Raw genomic sequence first — 18,719 nt, 5'->3', positions numbered from 1 at the left:
TTAGTAAACATTTAATTGATATTTTCTTTCTAAGTATTAATTCTTAGTTAAATAAGAAAATATTTTTTTATTAATTTTAAAATTTAAAACCTCAGCTATATATATATATATATATATATATATATATATATATATTTCAACTTTTTATTTAACAAAATATATATTTTAAATAATATGATCACTCTGTTTAACTAACAATATTAGTTATTAAAAAAAAAATATGTACCAATGTCAAAATATTACCAACTATTTTATTTTATTGATATTTTACAACAATAAATTATTTCTATAAAAATATATAAAAACAAATGCATAAATTATAATAAATATTAGTAATTATTAATGCATAAATAAATCAAAGTTAAGCTAATTTAAGTAACAAAACTTGTTTTTTAAAAGAATAAAGATATGTTTAACTATCATAAATTCTTAATTTTGAAGTGTAGCATGACTAATGGTTATATTATTTTTTTATTTAATTTAAAATGTTAGCAGGAATCTTAGGTCATGAACCTAACTAAAGGCCTTCTCAAATAAATAAAAATTACAAATTAATAATTAATTATATATATATATATATTTAGTGTTGATGATATTTTAAAATTTAAATAAATGGTAAAGTTTTGTTTGATGGGTAAACTAACTATATAATCTATCTATATATAATGATGCTTAATTTTTAAAGTGTCCGGATTGTCGGGTCGAGAGCTGTGTATATTTGGATACTTGGGTCGGATTGTGGGTTGACCCGCCTTTAAATTTAAAACAGTTAAAAATAAAATTAAAAATGCTAAAGGTATGTTTCGAACTTGCAACCTAACAAAACAAACACAACTTTTTAACCAACTAGGCTACAAAGACTTTATATTTTAAATTCAACACCAAATTTAATAAACGCGTGACGTTTTAATATTAATATAAGTTCAACTTTTTAACTAACTAATATATATATATATATAATGATGCTTAATTTTTAAAGTGTCTGGATTGCCGGGTCGAGAGCTGTGGTTAATTTGGATACTTGGGTCGGATTGTGGGTTGACCCGCCTTTAAATTTAAAACGGTTAAAAATAAAATTAAAAATGTTAGAGGTATGTTTCGAACTTGAAACCTAACAAAAACAAGTACAACTCTTTAACCAACTAGGCTACAAAGACTTTATATTTTAAATTCAATACCAAATTTGATAAACGCGGGACGTTTTAATATTAATATAAGTTCAACTTTTTAACTAACTAATATATATATAATGATGCTTAATTTTTAAAGTGTCCGGATTGTCGGGTCGAGAGCTGTGGTTAATTTGGATACTTGAGTCGGATTGTGGGTTAACCCGCCTTTAAATTTAAAACGGTTAAAAATAAAATTAAAAATGCTAGAGGTATGTTCCGAACTTGCAACCTAACAAAACAAGTACAACTCTTTAACCAACTAGGCTACAAAGACTTTATATTTTAAATTCAACACGAAATTTGATAAACGCGGGACATTTTAATATTAATATAAGTTCAACTTTTTAACTAACTAATCTATATATATAATGATGTTGAGTAAATGGATATTTGGGTCGGATTGTGGGTTGACCCACTCATAAACTTAAAACGGTTAAAAATAAAATTAAAAATGTTATCCATAATTTTTTTTCACGGTTTTTTATATTATTACTCGTGCAAATGCACGGGCTAAATTCTAGTTAGATAAAATATGATATTTAATATTTACATGGATAATATAGAGGCATTCAAGTTTCAAAAATAAAAAGAGTCAAAATTGCTTTAGTTGTCAATATCAGAGTAAGGGAATCTACAACTTTACTCTAGCTAGCAGGTTCTTAAAAATTAATTTATTTTATTTTTCTATATATATTTTATAGTATTTTTCAATCAAGTAAAACTATGGATAATGGATTGTATTGAAACCGGATAGAGTCGGACAGAAACAATCAAATAGTTAGGTTAGGGGATCCATACAAGTCGTATTGATACATGCACAATTATTTTTTTATCTAACTGATTATTATATTCAAAATATATAATAATTTTGTATTATAATTAAAATAAATGGGATAAATCGTATAATATAGAGCAGGGAGTTAGAGTTTGAAGTCGGGTGAATCTTGATCCTATTTATTTGTTTACTCAAATTGCTGCTCACCGGTTTCCCTTCCAAACCACTTCACTTTGATCTCACGTTTTTAGGTGGAAAATGACACTTAAATTGATCTTAGTCATAACTCTCGTAATGAAACAAGAGTTAGTTCATATGACACCACGTTCTCGCGATCATTACGTAACCTTAATGTACTTTTTACTTGTAATATTCGATAAGTTGCTTTCATGACACAATTTTCTCGAAAATTCTATAGGTGGTCCTCGACACTCCAAACATAAATTGAGACCCTTGACATGTGTCAAAATGTAACCATAAATAGCATAGACAAAATAATTAGCATTAGAACCAAAACACATGCAAAAGGGTACCTTATAATAGAAAATTAATTTTTATTCTTTGATTGGGCAGTTTTTTATTATATATAAACATGTTATTTAGAACATTATTATTATTATTATTAGGATGAAAATAACATAGAGTCAAATAATTCACTTCCACCAATTGGTGTTTTCTCTGCAAGAGTATGAATCCTCTTCCTATGTTCCCATCTCGATTAATTCGCGTAAAGAAATTGGCTTTTGATGCTTATAATTGATTATATTGTGGTGGTCAAAAGTCAAAACATAGGTGCGTTACTATTCAATTCGTGGCATGGGTATATAATTAAATTTCAAACTTCTAAAATAGTCTTTATATATTCTTTCAAGTTAAAAAGAATTTTTCAAAAATCAATACAATTTATTTACATTATTGGGAACAAAATTTCATTGAAAATATATATCAATCTCAATCGAAAACACGCTTAGTTACAACTGCATCAATTTATTTATTGCTTGTTTGATTTTACTATAATTTTAGCCAAAGAGTGAGATAAATTATCATTTAATGTATAATTCTTTTTTTTTTATCAAAATATTGGGTCAAAGTTATGCCAGGCGGATTTATATTATAACTGATTTTTTTTTAATTATTTATTTATTTTAATGTAGGTGAGGTACAAATTAAAAAAAAAATACATATTTGGGAATTCCTCTTGTGTGAATTGGAATGCATTAATTTTTCGAGACGAAACTTGATGATGTAAGAGATATTTGTTGGGAGCTAGTGCAAATGTACAAATATTCACATAAATGTTGGAATCTGGTGTAAATGTTTTGAGAGATTTTTAGTTAGAGTTGGTAAAAATGTCCTGAAATGTCTCGAATATGCACATTTAAAAAATATTTATTACAAAGTGCACTATACCGAACTGGATTATAATGTTAAATGTTAATGTCGAATGTTTGAGTTCAAAGATATTTTATGTAGGCATATCATGACTGTGTTGAAAAAAAATGAGGTACCAATGTGTTATATCATGGACCGATGACGTAATATTAAGTTTGAGTATCAAATTATCATGAACATTTATGATTCATATATGTCTGTGGAAGAAAAAAAACTTTACAATAGTCTAACCCCCTTAATACAAGAAGTTCAACACATTGGAGCAAAATTTAAAGAAAATTGTTCTTCTTTTGATCAACAACATAAAAGCCTTCAAGGAATATTTTATGTTTATGAAATATAATCATGGGAACAAAGGCACAAAAACATCTTCAGACAAAGGCACATAAGTATCTCCATCAACAAGAATTTTGATACACTCCCATGTCAAATTAAGGACTCGATGTCGACTTCCAACTAAGAGGAAACAATCTTTCATTGAGAAAATTGTGAGAAACGTCCAAAAAATGTTCGTGTTCGAGAGATAAACATCCAGAACATGTGCATTTTCAGGACAAAACGTCTCGAAAATGTGCTAGTTCGGGACATAAACGTCTCAAAAATATTTGTGTTCAAGACGATTATGTCCTGAACTTGCATTTTCTCTCGAAAATGCACATATTCAAGACGTTTATCTCCCGAACATAAACATTTTCGGGAAAATAACGTTCAAATTGACATATTTTTTCACATACATTTATTTTTAAATTCAAATACACTTAATTTTTAGTATACATTCCATCAAATGATAATATATAAAATTATTTACAATGTTACAATTGTGTATATAATGTTACAATTGTTTATAATAATACTCATCTGCATATTTTTTTTGTTTAACAACTCGTCTTTTAGAATTTGACAATATTTTTCCGTAAGCCTCGGGAACTTTGTGTTGATAGATGACCTTAGAATCATCGCACTAAATTTTATTCTAAAAGTCTCAAGTAATCCATTGGCCTTAAAAAAAATAAACCTTACCAGTTATTAAATAGAATTCTAAAACAATCAAAATGTTAAATTTATAGCTTAATTTTTTTGGTTAAACCATAATCCTTTTTTGCTTCATCTCTAGTATAAGTTTGTAGATGTCTCATGTATTAAATTCTTATCTATTTTATTTTTAATGTCTTATCAAGGGTATGTCAAAATCCTAAACGAGAATTAAATTATTATATTGGCGATTACTGAGTCGACAGTTCTCAACCACGAATGCAACTTTCTATTTTACCAATGAAATAAAAAAAATATATATAATGATGCTTAATTTTTAAAGTGTCCGGATTGCCGGGTCGAGAGCTGTGGTTAATTTGGATATATGTGAAAGTAAATGGATACTTGGGTCGGATTGTGGGTTGACCCGCCCATAAACTTAAAACGGTTAAAAATAAAATAAAAAATGCTATAGGTATGGTTTGAACTTGCAAACCTAACGAAACAAGTATAACCTTTTAACCAACTAGGCTAATAACACTTTATATTTTAAATTCAACCCAAAATTTGATAAACGCGTGACATTTTAACAATATAAGTTTAACTTTTTAACTAACTAATCTATATATATATATAATGATGTTTAATTTTTAAAGTGTCCGGATTTCCGGGTCGAGAACTGTGGTTAATTTGAATATATGTGAGAGTAAATGAATATTTGGGTCGGATTGTGGGTTGACCCGTCCATAAACTTAAAACGGTTAAAAATAAAATTAAAAATGTTATAGGTATGGTTCGAATTTGCAACCTAACAAAACAAGTACAACCTTTTAACCAACTAGGCTAATAACACTTTATATTTTAAATTCAACCCAAAATTTGATAAACGCGTGACATTTTAACAATATAAGTTCAACTTTTTAACTAACTAATATATATATATATATATAATGATGCTTAATTTTTAAAATGTCCGGATTGCCGGGTCGAGAGTTGTGGTTAATTTAGATATATGTGAGAGTAAATGGATACTTGGGTCGGATTGTGGGTTGACCCGCCCATAAAAGTTTTACCGTAATATTTTTTCACGATTTTTTATATTATTACTCGTGCAAATGCACGGAATACATGCTAGTTTATATAAAAATAGATGTGAAATATAAACACTTTTAGAGAAAATTCAGTTTATTACCAATGGTTGAGCTGTGACATATTTTTCTTTCTATTCTGAATCTTCTGGAAATTGAAGGTTGTCGATGATTTGAATTTTTCTTTTTGCCATATTGAAGCAGAACATTTAAAAGTGCTCAATATTTAAAATTGATTAAAAGATCTGCAAAGTCTCATTCTTTAAGCCTTATTATGATATATCGAATACTCTCATTTCATCATTAAGTGCATCAAAAAAAAGATATGGGCTCATATATACACCCTGCAAAATAACATCACAATAAAACTATCAGATTAAAAAATAAAGATAATAAACCGCTATAATAAGATTATCAAATATAAAAAAAACAGCTTATATAAAAGATTATTATAAAACAAATTCTCCTGAAGGATTTGGATTGATTTTTATTCTACAAATTGATAAGGTGTGCCCAATACCAAAATCCATATATCATTCACTTTTTATTGAAAGAAAATGTCATCTGGTGACCGTGATATGCTAGGTCTTGAATATCACTTCTTTAGTGAAAAGAAAATAAAGAAAACACATTCTATTAAGAGTTAAGAAAACATTATAATGATTATGAAGAGTTTTAAGTATGTTATCTTTCCGATTCATTTGAAAAAATGAATCCCACTATGATTTATCTTGGTTATCTACTTTAATTTTGTCAAAAGTAAGTTGAATATTTTTTCGTTTTGGTTTCATATATGAAGATTTAAGGTCTATCGGAAGTTTCATCTTTCTCTTAGAATTTTTTTACTGCCCTGACCCTTTTTTCTATGTTATTCTTTTCACCACGAAATACCACAATTTGTAGATGATTTTGTACTATAATCTCCACTTGGGGTCCCGTTTTTCCAACCACCACTTCAAGTGTGTTTTTAAACTCTACGGCTTCAACCATCACTTGGGGTCCCGTTTCTTCAACCACCACTTCAGTTGTCTCTATGAAGAATGTTTGGAAGACATCCCTAAGATATTCGTCTTTGCACATATCATCGTATAACATTTGGATCGAAGATTCATACATTGACCTTATGTCCCAATTTTTTATGCTAACTCTCTTACACCTTCCAACACTCATGTGGCTGTGTAGATGTAGCAATCAACATGAATGCATCACTAATAAGCTGTCATGTTTGAATCTCATCCTCTACAATATGATGTGCTGCCTTCCGAGGAGCTAAAATCTCAATGGCAGCCACTGTCTCATGCCGAGGCACCCCCTAAAATACCCATGCCTCATGTTGAGATACCCCATCATCTCCCCTTGTCTCATGCATCTCAGGCTCCTCGTCATCTCCCCCTGTCTCTTGCATCTCAGGCTCCTTGTCATCCAACATGTATTGGGTGTTTGGAAATGGAAGTAGAAGACTTTCAACATCGTTTCCAAATCTGAATCCTCCTTGTGTCAATTCCTTGTTCAACATATTCTTCATCTTACTGTCATTCCAACATGATAGTATAAAAAATCGTCGTTCTTGAGGTATTTGAAGTTTAAGGTTACAAATCTTATTCAAGTAGCACACTAAAAACATATATATATTAGAAACATTTACATTTAAATAAACCACCAAAAGAAAGTATTAATAAAAAATGATTACTTATAGGAGAAATGTTTGCGATCCATGAAAATGTCATTTTTCATTTTTCTTCCACTTCTCACAGAATAAACTAATCCGTTAAGTTTAAATTGGCACAAATTAAACTTTGAGATATTATTAACATCAAAAAATAGATTTGAGAATTTTAAACTTGCAGGTACAAAATAGATTTGAGGATTATTAACAATGAAAAGAAGTGTATATAAATGAATGTTGTTTTGAGATTAACTCTATACTTAGACTGTTGATTCTGCGAGGTCAAGAGAAAGTTGTTGATAAATTATAGTACAAAGTCAACCTTAAAATTATTGTGAGCTGCTATGTTCTTCAAGATTTTCTCTGGCATTTCAGTCGTTTTATGACCGCACTGTTATGTGTGATTCCCCATCGACTCATCCACTCCATCAACTTGATATAGTACTCGGGCACCTGGTCTCACATCCGACTGATTCTACAATCTCTATCTCCCCTCTAGGGATGCCCAATACGTACTGAACATCCTCTTCTTCTATTTTAATTTCCTCGTCACTCCGTAGGATGATCGCATACCTACTACAATCAAATGACCTGACGAAGTATCGAGAGAGTTCACTAGGGAATTTAGAAAAGCAAAGTGACAGAAGACCACTGAAGCCTATGGCTTGCACGACCTCTTTTTGTTCATTAGATAGTCGTTGAATAAGATTGTAAAGGCTCGTCGACGATGTCCTAATCAAAAATAATGTTGTGGAAAACTTTTGGTCTCTATGGGGCGGGTATAAACGTCCTGAAATAAATAAATGAACCGTGCTAAATATATAACAAATACAAAGTGCTGAAAATTCGGGACAAAGACGTCTCGAAAATGTGCATGTTCGGGGATGTTTTTGTCCTGTGCATGTTCAGAACGTTTATGTTTCGAATAACATTTTCAGGACCTTATTCTCCAATCGCAAAACTCTAATCGCTAAATCTTAATCACTAAACAAAATCGTCCTAAACATGGAGATTTTCGGGACACGTCTAAATAAGAGTAGATAATGTAGGATTTTTCGGAATTTTACATTTGAGTCTTTTCAACAGACTTGGATACAATTGTATAAATAAGTTTCTCCTAAAATGAAGAGAAAAAAAAGTTAAAAATGAAAAATAGAAACGAATGAACAGACGAAAAAAAGAAGGAAGAAGACGTTGAAGTTGTACAAATAGCTGAAATGAACAAATTGCCAAATCATAGTAGAGAGAGCGGAAAAGAAGAGAGCGAAAGAATGTGAAGAAATACATAAAATATATAATGTCTTATTTTTTTTAAATAATCGACGTGGAACGGCCTATCATATAACGTCAAGATTCGTGGTTTTGTTTTTATTTTCTTATTATATATATATATATATATTATATTACATTACATAACTAATTATAAATTAATTTAATCTATAAATTTAAAAAATATATTAATATTTATTTTAATTATTTGATATATAATATCCAATTATATAATTAGATATAATGAGTTTATTAATTAATATACAAGGTATAATCCTTTTAGTTTAAATGTTTCTATATTTAAGTTAATTAGAATTCAGTATTCACCTATTTTAATTTTAAGTTTTATTAAATATATTAAATTTTATTTTTTATTCTTTTAAGCTTAATACGACTCTAATTCCTAAATTCCTATAATGATTTTATAAATTAATAATTTAATCTATAAATTAAAAAAATATATTAATATTTATTTTAATTATTTTATATATAATATCCAATTATATAATTAGATATAATGAGTTTATTAATTAATATACGAGGTATAATCCTTTTAGTTTAAATGTTTCTATATTTAAGTTAATTAGAATTCAGTATTCACCTATTTTAGTTTTAAGTTTTATTAAATATATTAAATTTTATTTTTTATTCTTTTAAGCTTAATAGGACTCTAATTCCTAAATTCGTATAATGATTATATTATATTTATATAAAAAAATTATTTATTATAATTATTTTATATAGTATATATAGTTTAATATATTAAAATTAATATTATTATAAATAAATAAATTTAAAATTCTTTTAAAATATAAAAGATAAATTTAAATATTTTTATGTAGGTATTTTTGTTAAAATCTTTTTAATAATTTTTTTTCTTATAATTTTAAAATTAAATTATTAATAATATAGTAAGAATAAAAGTAGAGAATTGATGAGACAATATCTTGAAAAAAAAAAGTAGCATAAAATCATTCTAATAGGCTGTCTACCAGGCTGGCCGCCCTTATGGGTTAGGCTGGTTAAGATAATAATAATTTAAAACACATGTTTATTAATCATCAATTACGTCATTAAATAAATTATAAATATAAAATAAAAATAATTAATAAGATAAAATGACGATGCTTCCTAACCAAAATACTAATCATCTGGCTTGAAACGAAAGAGCCAACCCCCCCTGCCCCGAAGATTCCTTCCATTCACTTCATCATCATCATAATCATCTACAGATTCAATTTCGTCAAATTCTTCTCACAACCCAAAAGCCGAACGGATCTGATTTCATTTCCCGTCTAACCATCGGAATTCTCATCAGTTCGGGTTTTTCTTAGGGTTTCAAATTATGGGTACTCCTCAAGACAAGAAGCCACAAGGAGGTGGTGGATTCTTCGCTTCGATTGCTTCTACCCTGTCGAATTTCGGTACCGCTATGCAGAAATCAGTCAACGGGTATGCCTCACTTCTTTAAAAGCTTTAATCTTTTGTCTAGATTTTGTATTTTTGATCAGTATGATGTGATCTTTGTAGATTGGTGGGTTATGAAGGACTGGAAGTGATAAATCCAGAAGGAGGGACTGAAGATGCTGAAGCAGAAGCTCAGAGAGGAAGATGGAGGCAAGAGGTGAAATAGATAGATTTGTTAATATAAAATATATAAAACCATCGATCATATTCATAGATAGATCATCTAATTACCAATCCATTTGTTAAACGAGAGTGTGATCTTATGCTTTTTAATTGTAAATTTGTTTTAGGATCGAGATAGTTACTGGAAGATGATGCAGAAGTATATTGGGGCTGATGTTACCTCACTTGTGACTCTGCCCGTAGTTATTTTCGAGCCAATGTCGATGCTTCAAAAGATGGCAGAGGTTTGTGCTGCTGGCAATTTGTTATTTTTCTTTAAGATTTGCTGCTAACTGTATAAGCTGTCTGTCTGTCTGTTTGTTTGTTTGTTTGTTTGATTGAATAGTTAATGGAATATTCTTACCTAATGGATTCAGCTGACAAGTGTGAAGATCCACACATGCGGATGGTGTATGCATGTAATGTAACTCTCTCATTCTTCTTCTTCTACTGCTGTTTTTGTATTTTCTCATTCTGTTCCTTTGTCTGCATTTCAGCTACTTTCTTTGTAGCGAATTATTATGCACTTCAAAGAGCGTGGAAGCCTTTCAATCCCATCTTGGGTGAAACTTATGAAATGGTTAATCATGGTGGCATAACTTTCTTATCTGAGCAGGTGACATATATGTGTTTTTAATTTTCATGTTTTTTTAAATAATTTTCTATTGGTTTTTTTATGGAACATGATCTTATTCTCTATCAGGTGAGTCATCATCCACCCATTAGTGCTGCTCATGCTGAAAATGATCATTTTGTATATGACATAACTTCCAAAGTGAAGACAAAATTTCTGGGGAATTCCATTGATATTTATCCTCTTGGAAGGTAAGTAAAACTGAAATTAGGTGCTGAATTTTATGTGTTGATTCAGTTAACTATTTGTTGAATAAACCAAATGAAATTTTGTTGATTTGATCAAATTTGAAACTAATGTGGAGAAATTATTATTTATACCCATGGTGATGGTGTAAGTTCATTATTTTAAGGGTTACAGTTGTCTTTTATGTTCTTATTAGATTATAGAGTTAAGTCATTTATAGATTACCAAATTAAACGATGTTTTATAGCTTAAGTTTTGTAGCTTAATTTCAGTTGAAGGTAAATATTTAAGTGATATGAAGTAACCCTTATCAATGAATGTTAGAAGTTGTGTTATCAAAGACCACCAATATGATGTTAATATGAGAGAATTAAGGTTTGAACTTGAATTTTGAGTAATGTTTGTTATGACAGGACTCGAGTAACCTTGAAAAAAGATGGCGTGAGTCTTGAATTAGTGCCGCCTCCATCAAAAGTTAACAACTTGATATTTGGACGGACATGGGTTGACTCTCCGGGAGAGTTGATCTTGACCAACTTGACTACTGGGGACAAAGTGGTCCTTTACTTTCAGCCTTGTGGCTGGTTCGGGTATGGTTCTTGAGGAAGGTTTTGTTATTATATTTCGATTTTCGAATGTGCTAATTTATTTTGGCTGATTTTGTGCAGTGCTGGTCGCTATGAAGTGGATGGATATGTTTATAATGCCGCTGATGAGCCAAAAATATTGATGACTGGTAAATGGAACGAGACGATTTCTTATCAGTTGTGTGATTCGGAGGGTGAGCCCCAACCGGGTGCTGAACTGACACAGGTTAGCTTCGACGTGATTTTGTTAACACTTTGTTAACTTATAGCAAATGAAGCACAACATCACACTATATTATGGACCATGTTCTAAAAAGTATCTAGATCATGATCCAACTAACAATCTTACTCGGAAAACAAAATTCAGTTTCACCTTTAGGATTTTCCATTGAGATCGCTCAACGTTTCTGATTTTCATCTATGTCGATCTGTAGGTATGGAAAGTTGCGGAATCTCCTGTAAACGACAAATATCAGTATACCTATTTCGCGCACAAAATTAATAGCTTTGATACTGCGCCCAAGAAACTACTTGAATCGGATTCTCGGTTGCGTCCTGATCGATACGCACTTGAAAAGGGCGACTTGTCTAAATCGGGATCTGAAAAGAGCAGGTTTCTCACCTCTTTGATTGTCTATTGATTAGAAAAGCTGCAACTTTCTTTCTGGATATATATATATATATATATATATATATATATATATATATATAAATTTTCTGACTAGGGTAAATTAGGGTATTCTTAGTTAATTTGGATTTATAAAATTCTCAGATTGGAGGAGAGGCAACGGGCTGAGAAGAAGATTAGAGAGTCGAAAGGCGAAAAGTTTATTCCGAAATGGTTCGATGCGGAGGAAGAAATGGTTCCAACGCCATGGGGTGAGCTTGAATTATATCGCTACAATGGTAAATACGATGAATATCGAGCTTCTTCTTCTTCTGGAGGCAGAATTGAAGGAGAAAATGATATAAGATCGGAGGAGTTCAACCCATGGAAGTATGAGGAACTTAGTTAAGGAATGAGATTGATATTTTCTATACATTCATCAGAAATATGTTTCCTTTTGATTTGTAATGAACTTTACCTGTCTACTCTCTTGTATTTGCAAATATGCTCTGCTTTTTATTTGAATCTGTTATATAGGAACCCTAAGGAGATATAATTGTGAAAAAGTTGGATAAATATAATGATTATAGTTGTCACATGGATAAGATATATATTAGAATTGTGATGAAAAAATTGCTAACTATTGAATCAAAATAAATATTTGTAAATAATTAATCTTTTACCGACATATAATAGCGTCAGTACAAATGTTGCAAAGAGGCTAAATTAAATTTTATTTTTTCTATATAAAAAAGCTATAAAACATGAATTATAAAAATAACTCTTATTTTTTCACTATTATCACTGGATAGAGCAATAAAACATGAATTATAAAAAAGCTATTGGTTTTTTTCTTGAATGAGTTATGGTTATATAATAGTATAAAAACTCACTTATAGCTCGATCCAGTGATAATAGTGTTTTAAGAGAATAAAAGTCACATGTTCGAATCACACCTAAAACGTTTTAAGTTAAAGTACTTAAATATTAAATATTAAGAGTTATGTTACTACTGTTCAAAAATAAAAATAAAATAAAAATAGTATAAAGGGTTAGACAAGGAGACAATAACACGTGGTTCTATTTTTATATAAATCAAAATCACGTGAATCAATACATACATCAATTTTTTAAACTCAAACTTCATTCAAATTTTACTATGTCAGTTTTAAACTCCAACTTCATTCAAATTTTACTGTCATTTTCATTGAAGGTAAATATATTTCGAAACATGTAATAAAGTAATTTAGGAGATTATTTAAAAGCTTCTATGTTCCACTTCCTTAAAATTACTCAACTCACATTCTTTATCATGTAATTCCCAATCCCATATGCATAATAGATATACTTTTATGAGGGGCATGTGAAGTATGTCTTAAATTTTAGTAAGATATATACTTACTTTCATTTGTGTATTATTTTAGGGATAAGTACACAACTTTTCACCTTTTTTTTATTACTATTAATCATCTTAGTGCTTTTGTATAACTATTTAAATATTAAATGCCTTGTGTCTTTTGCTTTATCAAGGTTTATTATATGTTTAAGGCTAACATGATTTCTCACCGTTACACGCCCTCTACTTAAATAATAAGTGAGTAAGAATAAAAATATTTTTTCTTTTAACATTTAAGTGAATATTTTTACTTAAAGAATAAAATATTTGATTAGAAAAAAATAAGACAATTTTAAATAACAAGACTTGTTCTACCAAGATTAATTTCATATTTCGTTTTTATGATTCACACCCACTAAGTAACTAACAAAATTTTGTATAGAGAACTTTTTAGAGAAACTTCATTTTTTGGGCTGCATTTATTTATATGTCAAAATTTGTATTTGATGTTTTTATTTTTATTTTGTTGTAGTTATGTATTCTTTTTAAAATAAATCCTATATAATCTTATGGGTCATTTTCAAACTGATTTTTTTTTTTTATAAAAATATTATTAAAACTAAATGAATTTATTTTATATTTAGTATGATTATTTGTTTTTGGTGGACGAGAGAATATATTTATTAATTATTGTGTATTATGTAAATTATATTCTTGAATCTTGACAGAGGAGATAACCCTGACGCATGCCACGAGATAAGTCCTCTAATTTGATTGATTGATTAATTAATTAATTAATTTAGTGAGGGAAATTATTGGTCAATTTAAATAATGAATTATTTATTACTTCATGTTCAAAGGAAGTTAAATATTATTCAGGAGCCCATGTAGACATCCCACAAATACCCATTTTTGAATTAAATATGTAATGTGGTTTTTCCATATGATGAAGCATTGAAATTTAATATCACTTATTATTAAAAATTGAATATGCAATTTTAATCTCTTAAACATCGAATCTTATTATTTCAGCTATTCCAATAGATTTAAAATTCAATTATAGCTTAGTTTAGCCTGATTTACATTCCTAATTATGAGTATATGCATCATTGTTGAATTATTAAAACATCTTATGTATTTAAATTAAATAAGAATATTTTAGAATTTAATTAATAAATTAATAATTTTATGAAGATAAATGATGATATATATAGCACTTTTATACATAGCTTCATATAACATCAACTTAATTTGATATAAAAGAGAAAATATATTTTAAAAAAAATACAAAGAAAGAAAAAAATATTTTCTATTTCTTACTAAATCAGGTAAGTACGGTGGGTATGAATGTGCTGTATATATCATTTCTTTTTTTTTTTATGAAATAGTTAAATTTTGAATATTTTTTAAAAAAAAGACTAAGATGAAACTAGCTCCAAATACCTTAGATTTATATATCATTGATTAATGTGTGAAATGACCTTTTATGTTTCTAAAAGGCCAATATAACATAATTAACCCCAAAATATATTTATATATATTAATATATAAAAATTAAGTTCTAAAGTAACTTTACAGCTGCAGAGATCTAAAGAAAGTTCTCGGCCCTTCTTATAAGGTAAGGTAAGGATAATTTGAATAATAATATTTAATATAAGATAAGGTAACGATTATATATTTAAATAATAACATTTACTTATTTAAATAATTAGACATCTTACTCAATTATTTTCAATAAATCATATCAATCATTTATCAAATAAAATATTACAACACTATTTATTTAATTTTTAAAATATATATTTTTTATTATTAATTATTAGTTATTTTTTTTAATTAATAACTCAAATTTTCATAATTTAATACCCTAAATAATTTATTTAAATAACTTAAATCCGAACAAATCTTCAATCAATCTCACATTATTAGAAAATTTGTTTGGTCAATTTTTTCTATAGAAAATAAGTGGTTTTGATTTTTTTACAAAATAATAGGAAAATTCTGTAACAAATAAACTCAATTAAACTTATTTCAAACTATAAAGATAATAATAATAATATCAATTAGCATATAAGTAAAAAAAAGAAATACTACATTTTATTAAAATGTATTATTGGCTATGATCATCCCCTCTAATATTAATTATAATTTATTAATTTTGGATACTATGTCAAGATCAAGTTTTTCAAAAAACTCAATAATATTTTAATGATATGCCTTTGGAGACCATAAATGATAAATGTGATTGCCCATAATTTCGTGACAATTAATGAATTTGGACAGAAAGAGATATATAGATGCATTTTAGATGATGAAAGAACTAATTCTAGACACATCTTCTAAGAGTTTTGAATTTTTGAATTTTATTCGTTTTTTTTCCTCTATGTTTTGTTTGAGACCATTATAATACCGAATATTTGTGTAAGCAAAATCGATCGAACCGTCCAAATTGAACTTGTTTGTTTGATGCCGATCGAATCACAAACGACTAAATATGGTTAAAACTTAAATATATATAATTTCATTGTAATATCTAAATTTTATCTCTTAATAATTAAGTTTTTATTCAATGAATTATAATTTTTATATAAACTATAAATTATAATAATAGGAAGTCTTTCATATAGGCATTTTTTATACACTTTTTTTTTATCATTAATATTGTTTCTATTCCTTGAAAACAAAATTTAGACATAATTTTTATTATTTAAGAATGCGTTTTTTCGTAAAATCGAACTGACTTCAATCTAAAATGACCAATGAATATAAACTTGACGATTTACGAATTCTTTTAAATCGGTGGTTAATTCGATCTTACTTTATATATACAACTCAATTCAATAATATCCAATTAGGCATTATCACGTATTTGAGAGGTCATATGTTTGAAGGAAAAAAAGAGTAAATAAATGTCTGCCCATTACAAATCTCCCCGTACTTTGATAGAATCAATATTTTTGTTTATTTCTGTCATGGGAGCTGCTCCTCTTTTTTTTTTTGACCGACTTAGAATTCTGAAAATAATAATAATAATAATAGAAAGTGACAGTGGTATGTAGGTCCATACTCCAATTAATCTTATAATATCCAAAAATAAACAAATTGTTTACCCTTTTCCTTTTTTCTCTTTAAATAAATTATTATTATTATTATTTTCATTTACAACTTTTTTTCTCTTTAAATAAATTCAACCAAAATTTTGGCAAACCAAATCTTATAAGTCTGACTTTGTAGGTTATTCATTTTCTTTATATGTCCAGATAGTTCTTCAATTTGTGAAAACTAATAATAACTTTCAATTTTCTAACAAATCATAGTCAATTGTTTGAAACACGAGACAAACATAGAAAATCGAGTTTTAATGAGAACGAAGCTTGTAAATAAAAATAAAAAATGTTAATTCTAACTTATAATCATCTCATTTCCAATCAACTATATGTCAAACTTATACTGAACTAAAATAAATCATCCTGTTTTGGGACAATTGAGATAAATGATTATTGAGACTATTAAAGTTGATTATTTATCTTTTGTTTCATTGTAATAGAAATGAATATTCAAACCAATATGAACAACTTATTATGCGATTATAAAGTTTTAATATGATAATAACCTATTTAATCTGACTTAAACTCGAAATATATATTAATTAGAGTTATTAACAACAAAATTATCTTAAAATATCGAATAAATTCAATTATCCTTATATAAACTGAATTTAAAATTATCTATTAGTAGACAAACAACTAATTATCGTGAGAGAGAAGTAACAAACGTTCAAAAGTAAGATGATTAAAGATGAAATCTTAACTCAAGTAAGAACACACCCACAAGACTTAAAACTGTAAAAGCATTTATATATACATTTCATCTTCATCTTCATCTTCATCTTCATCTTCATCTTCATCTTCATCCTTGCTTCATTTATTCTTCAATCTAAAGCATAAGCATAGAGAAGTATTCTTCAAACTCTTGATCAATTGTTGGTTTCTTGATCAACCCTTCTTGAGAATCTGCAACAAGATTCATAAAATCAACATCTAGAATCAAACTTTAAAAAAAAAAAAAAAAACTTTTTTACAGAATCAACCGCCTTACTTTTTTGGTTAATATTCCATCTTCCAGTTGAAAGAACAAAATCACTAGAAGATTCATCATCAACGTTTGAGTACATAAAATCTTCTAGTTCTTCAACTGTCTCGTTAAAATTCTGAGAATCATATAATTGAAATTCCTTTGGTGGGTTTTCTTCTATTCTGAAAAGGGTATTGACTTTTTCAGAATCCATCTTCATGGAATCATCAGAATCAGGACCCCGGTTACTTGTACTACACAGATGCTTCGGATAAGGCAAACCCAATTGATCAACTTGTAACTTCCTTTTCTTGTTCGGATCAAAAACTTTGGATTTCAGGGTTTTGTTAAGCTCGAAACTACAAGTGAAAAAGGTCGGTTTTGATCATAACAAATTGATTAGCAAAGAATTGGTGAAAACAGGAGAGTTTGCAGAAAGAAAACAATGAAATGAATCGGAGATGAAGAGATATCACATACCTGGGAATCTCAAAAGGGTTTTTATCTTTTGCCATAGCCATCAAGGAGGTGAAAGGGAATTAAAGGTGAGATTTGAGGAAGAGAAGAGAAGAACACAAACTAGCTTCCTCCAAGTTATGGTAGAATCAATGAATCAGCCATATCCATCATCTCTCTCTTTTTATCTTTCTCTCCCTCTGCAACAAACAAAACTGAGAGTTTCAGATTGCTTCGGGAACTTAAACCAAACTTTGATGAGATCTATAAATTTTATAAACAAACAAACAAAGCTCATTTTGCCTCCTCAAGTAGCTAAAAGAGTTCGTTTTGCATAGTAAAATTTCATTGGACTCATTTTACTTAAACAAACTTATCTATTCAAGATTTGTGATTAATAATGTTCTAAAACTAACCACTACAGAAGTTAATTAAGTGTGGTTACAGAGTGATCTGGATTCAATTTTTAGTTGATGGGATAAGATTAAGGGATTAATTATGTTACTAAATGTTTCATTTTACTGCATTGTATCGATTTGACAAATCTTCTTAAAAGGAAAATGGTCGTGAAATCTTTCAAGATTGATTTTGGTGTTAGCATAAATTAATAACATTGGGTTGAGATTTGAGGAGACTTATGTATAATAAATTATTCATTTTGATTGGTATATTTTCGATTTTAAAATCTAATCCGTAATTAATTATTGTTGAATCCTATCAAATATGATATCGTCTTCAAAATAATTACTTATTTTTTATCTCATTCAATAAGTTGGTATATTAATTTTAGAAAATTTATTTATCAATCGAGATAATTTTAAATTATAAGTAAAATTTGAGTATGTTTCTATGTTAGTGTTCAGTTTAAAAGTCGAG

At 28.2% G+C, this 18,719-nt stretch overlaps 2 protein-coding genes across 3 annotated transcripts; one reads left to right on the top strand and one right to left on the bottom strand.

The window, feature by feature from the left end:
- Positions 1–9,477: 9,477 nt before the first annotated feature.
- LOC124931628 (oxysterol-binding protein-related protein 3A-like) lies at positions 9,478–12,575 on the top strand. Of its 2 annotated transcripts, none has more exons than XM_047472141.1 (10): positions 9,478–9,786; positions 9,865–9,958; positions 10,092–10,208; positions 10,310–10,382; positions 10,461–10,579; positions 10,667–10,788; positions 11,197–11,373; positions 11,452–11,596; positions 11,805–11,983; positions 12,143–12,575. In XM_047472141.1, exons 1-10 carry the CDS (start codon positions 9,680–9,682, stop codon positions 12,384–12,386), a joined length of 1,377 nt encoding a protein of 458 aa, XP_047328097.1. In that variant the 5' UTR covers positions 9,478–9,679; the 3' UTR covers positions 12,387–12,575. The 2 variants fall into 2 exon arrangements, with proteins under 2 accessions (XP_047328097.1, XP_047328098.1); XM_047472142.1 differs by having other exon boundaries at positions 11,805–12,050; positions 12,084–12,253.
- A 4,614-nt stretch (positions 12,576–17,189) lies between these two features.
- LOC124933064 (protein FAR-RED ELONGATED HYPOCOTYL 1-like) lies at positions 17,190–17,969 on the bottom strand. Its single transcript, XM_047473790.1, has 3 exons — positions 17,868–17,969; positions 17,412–17,746; positions 17,190–17,326 (listed from the first exon to the last, which is right to left on the bottom strand). The coding sequence occupies exons 1-3, from the start codon at positions 17,906–17,908 to the stop codon at positions 17,250–17,252; spliced, it is 453 nt and encodes a 150-aa protein (XP_047329746.1). The 5' UTR covers positions 17,909–17,969; the 3' UTR covers positions 17,190–17,249.
- Between the last annotated feature and the right edge of the window lie 750 nt (positions 17,970–18,719).

Source organism: Impatiens glandulifera, chromosome 3, assembly GCF_907164915.1.
Source record: "Impatiens glandulifera chromosome 3, dImpGla2.1, whole genome shotgun sequence".
In the NCBI taxonomy this organism is placed as follows: Eukaryota; Viridiplantae; Streptophyta; class Magnoliopsida; order Ericales; family Balsaminaceae; genus Impatiens; species Impatiens glandulifera.
This window is presented reverse-complemented; position numbering and strand designations above follow the sequence as displayed.

What these genes read in the sequence shown, in the direction of transcription:
- LOC124931628 (XM_047472141.1), top strand. Translation starts at nt 9,680, where the DNA reads ATGGGTACTCCTCAAGACAAGAAGCCACAAGGAGGTGGTGGATTCTTC. An exon ending in CAGCCTTGTGGCTGGTTCGG is followed by an intron (nt 11,374 to 11,451) that starts GTATGGTTCTTG and finishes GATTTTGTGCAG; the next exon opens with TGCTGGTCGCTATGAAGTGG. An exon ending in CGGGTGCTGAACTGACACAG is followed by an intron (nt 11,597 to 11,804) that starts GTTAGCTTCGAC and finishes GTCGATCTGTAG; the next exon opens with GTATGGAAAGTTGCGGAATC.
- LOC124933064 (XM_047473790.1), bottom strand. Translation starts at nt 17,908, where the DNA reads ATGGCTATGGCAAAAGATAAAAACCCTTTTGAGATTCCCAG. An exon ending in AACCCTTTTGAGATTCCCAG is followed by an intron (nt 17,747 to 17,867) that starts GTATGTGATATC and finishes TTTCACTTGTAG; the next exon opens with TTTCGAGCTTAACAAAACCC. An exon ending in ATGGAATATTAACCAAAAAA is followed by an intron (nt 17,327 to 17,411) that starts GTAAGGCGGTTG and finishes ATCTTGTTGCAG; the next exon opens with ATTCTCAAGAAGGGTTGATC.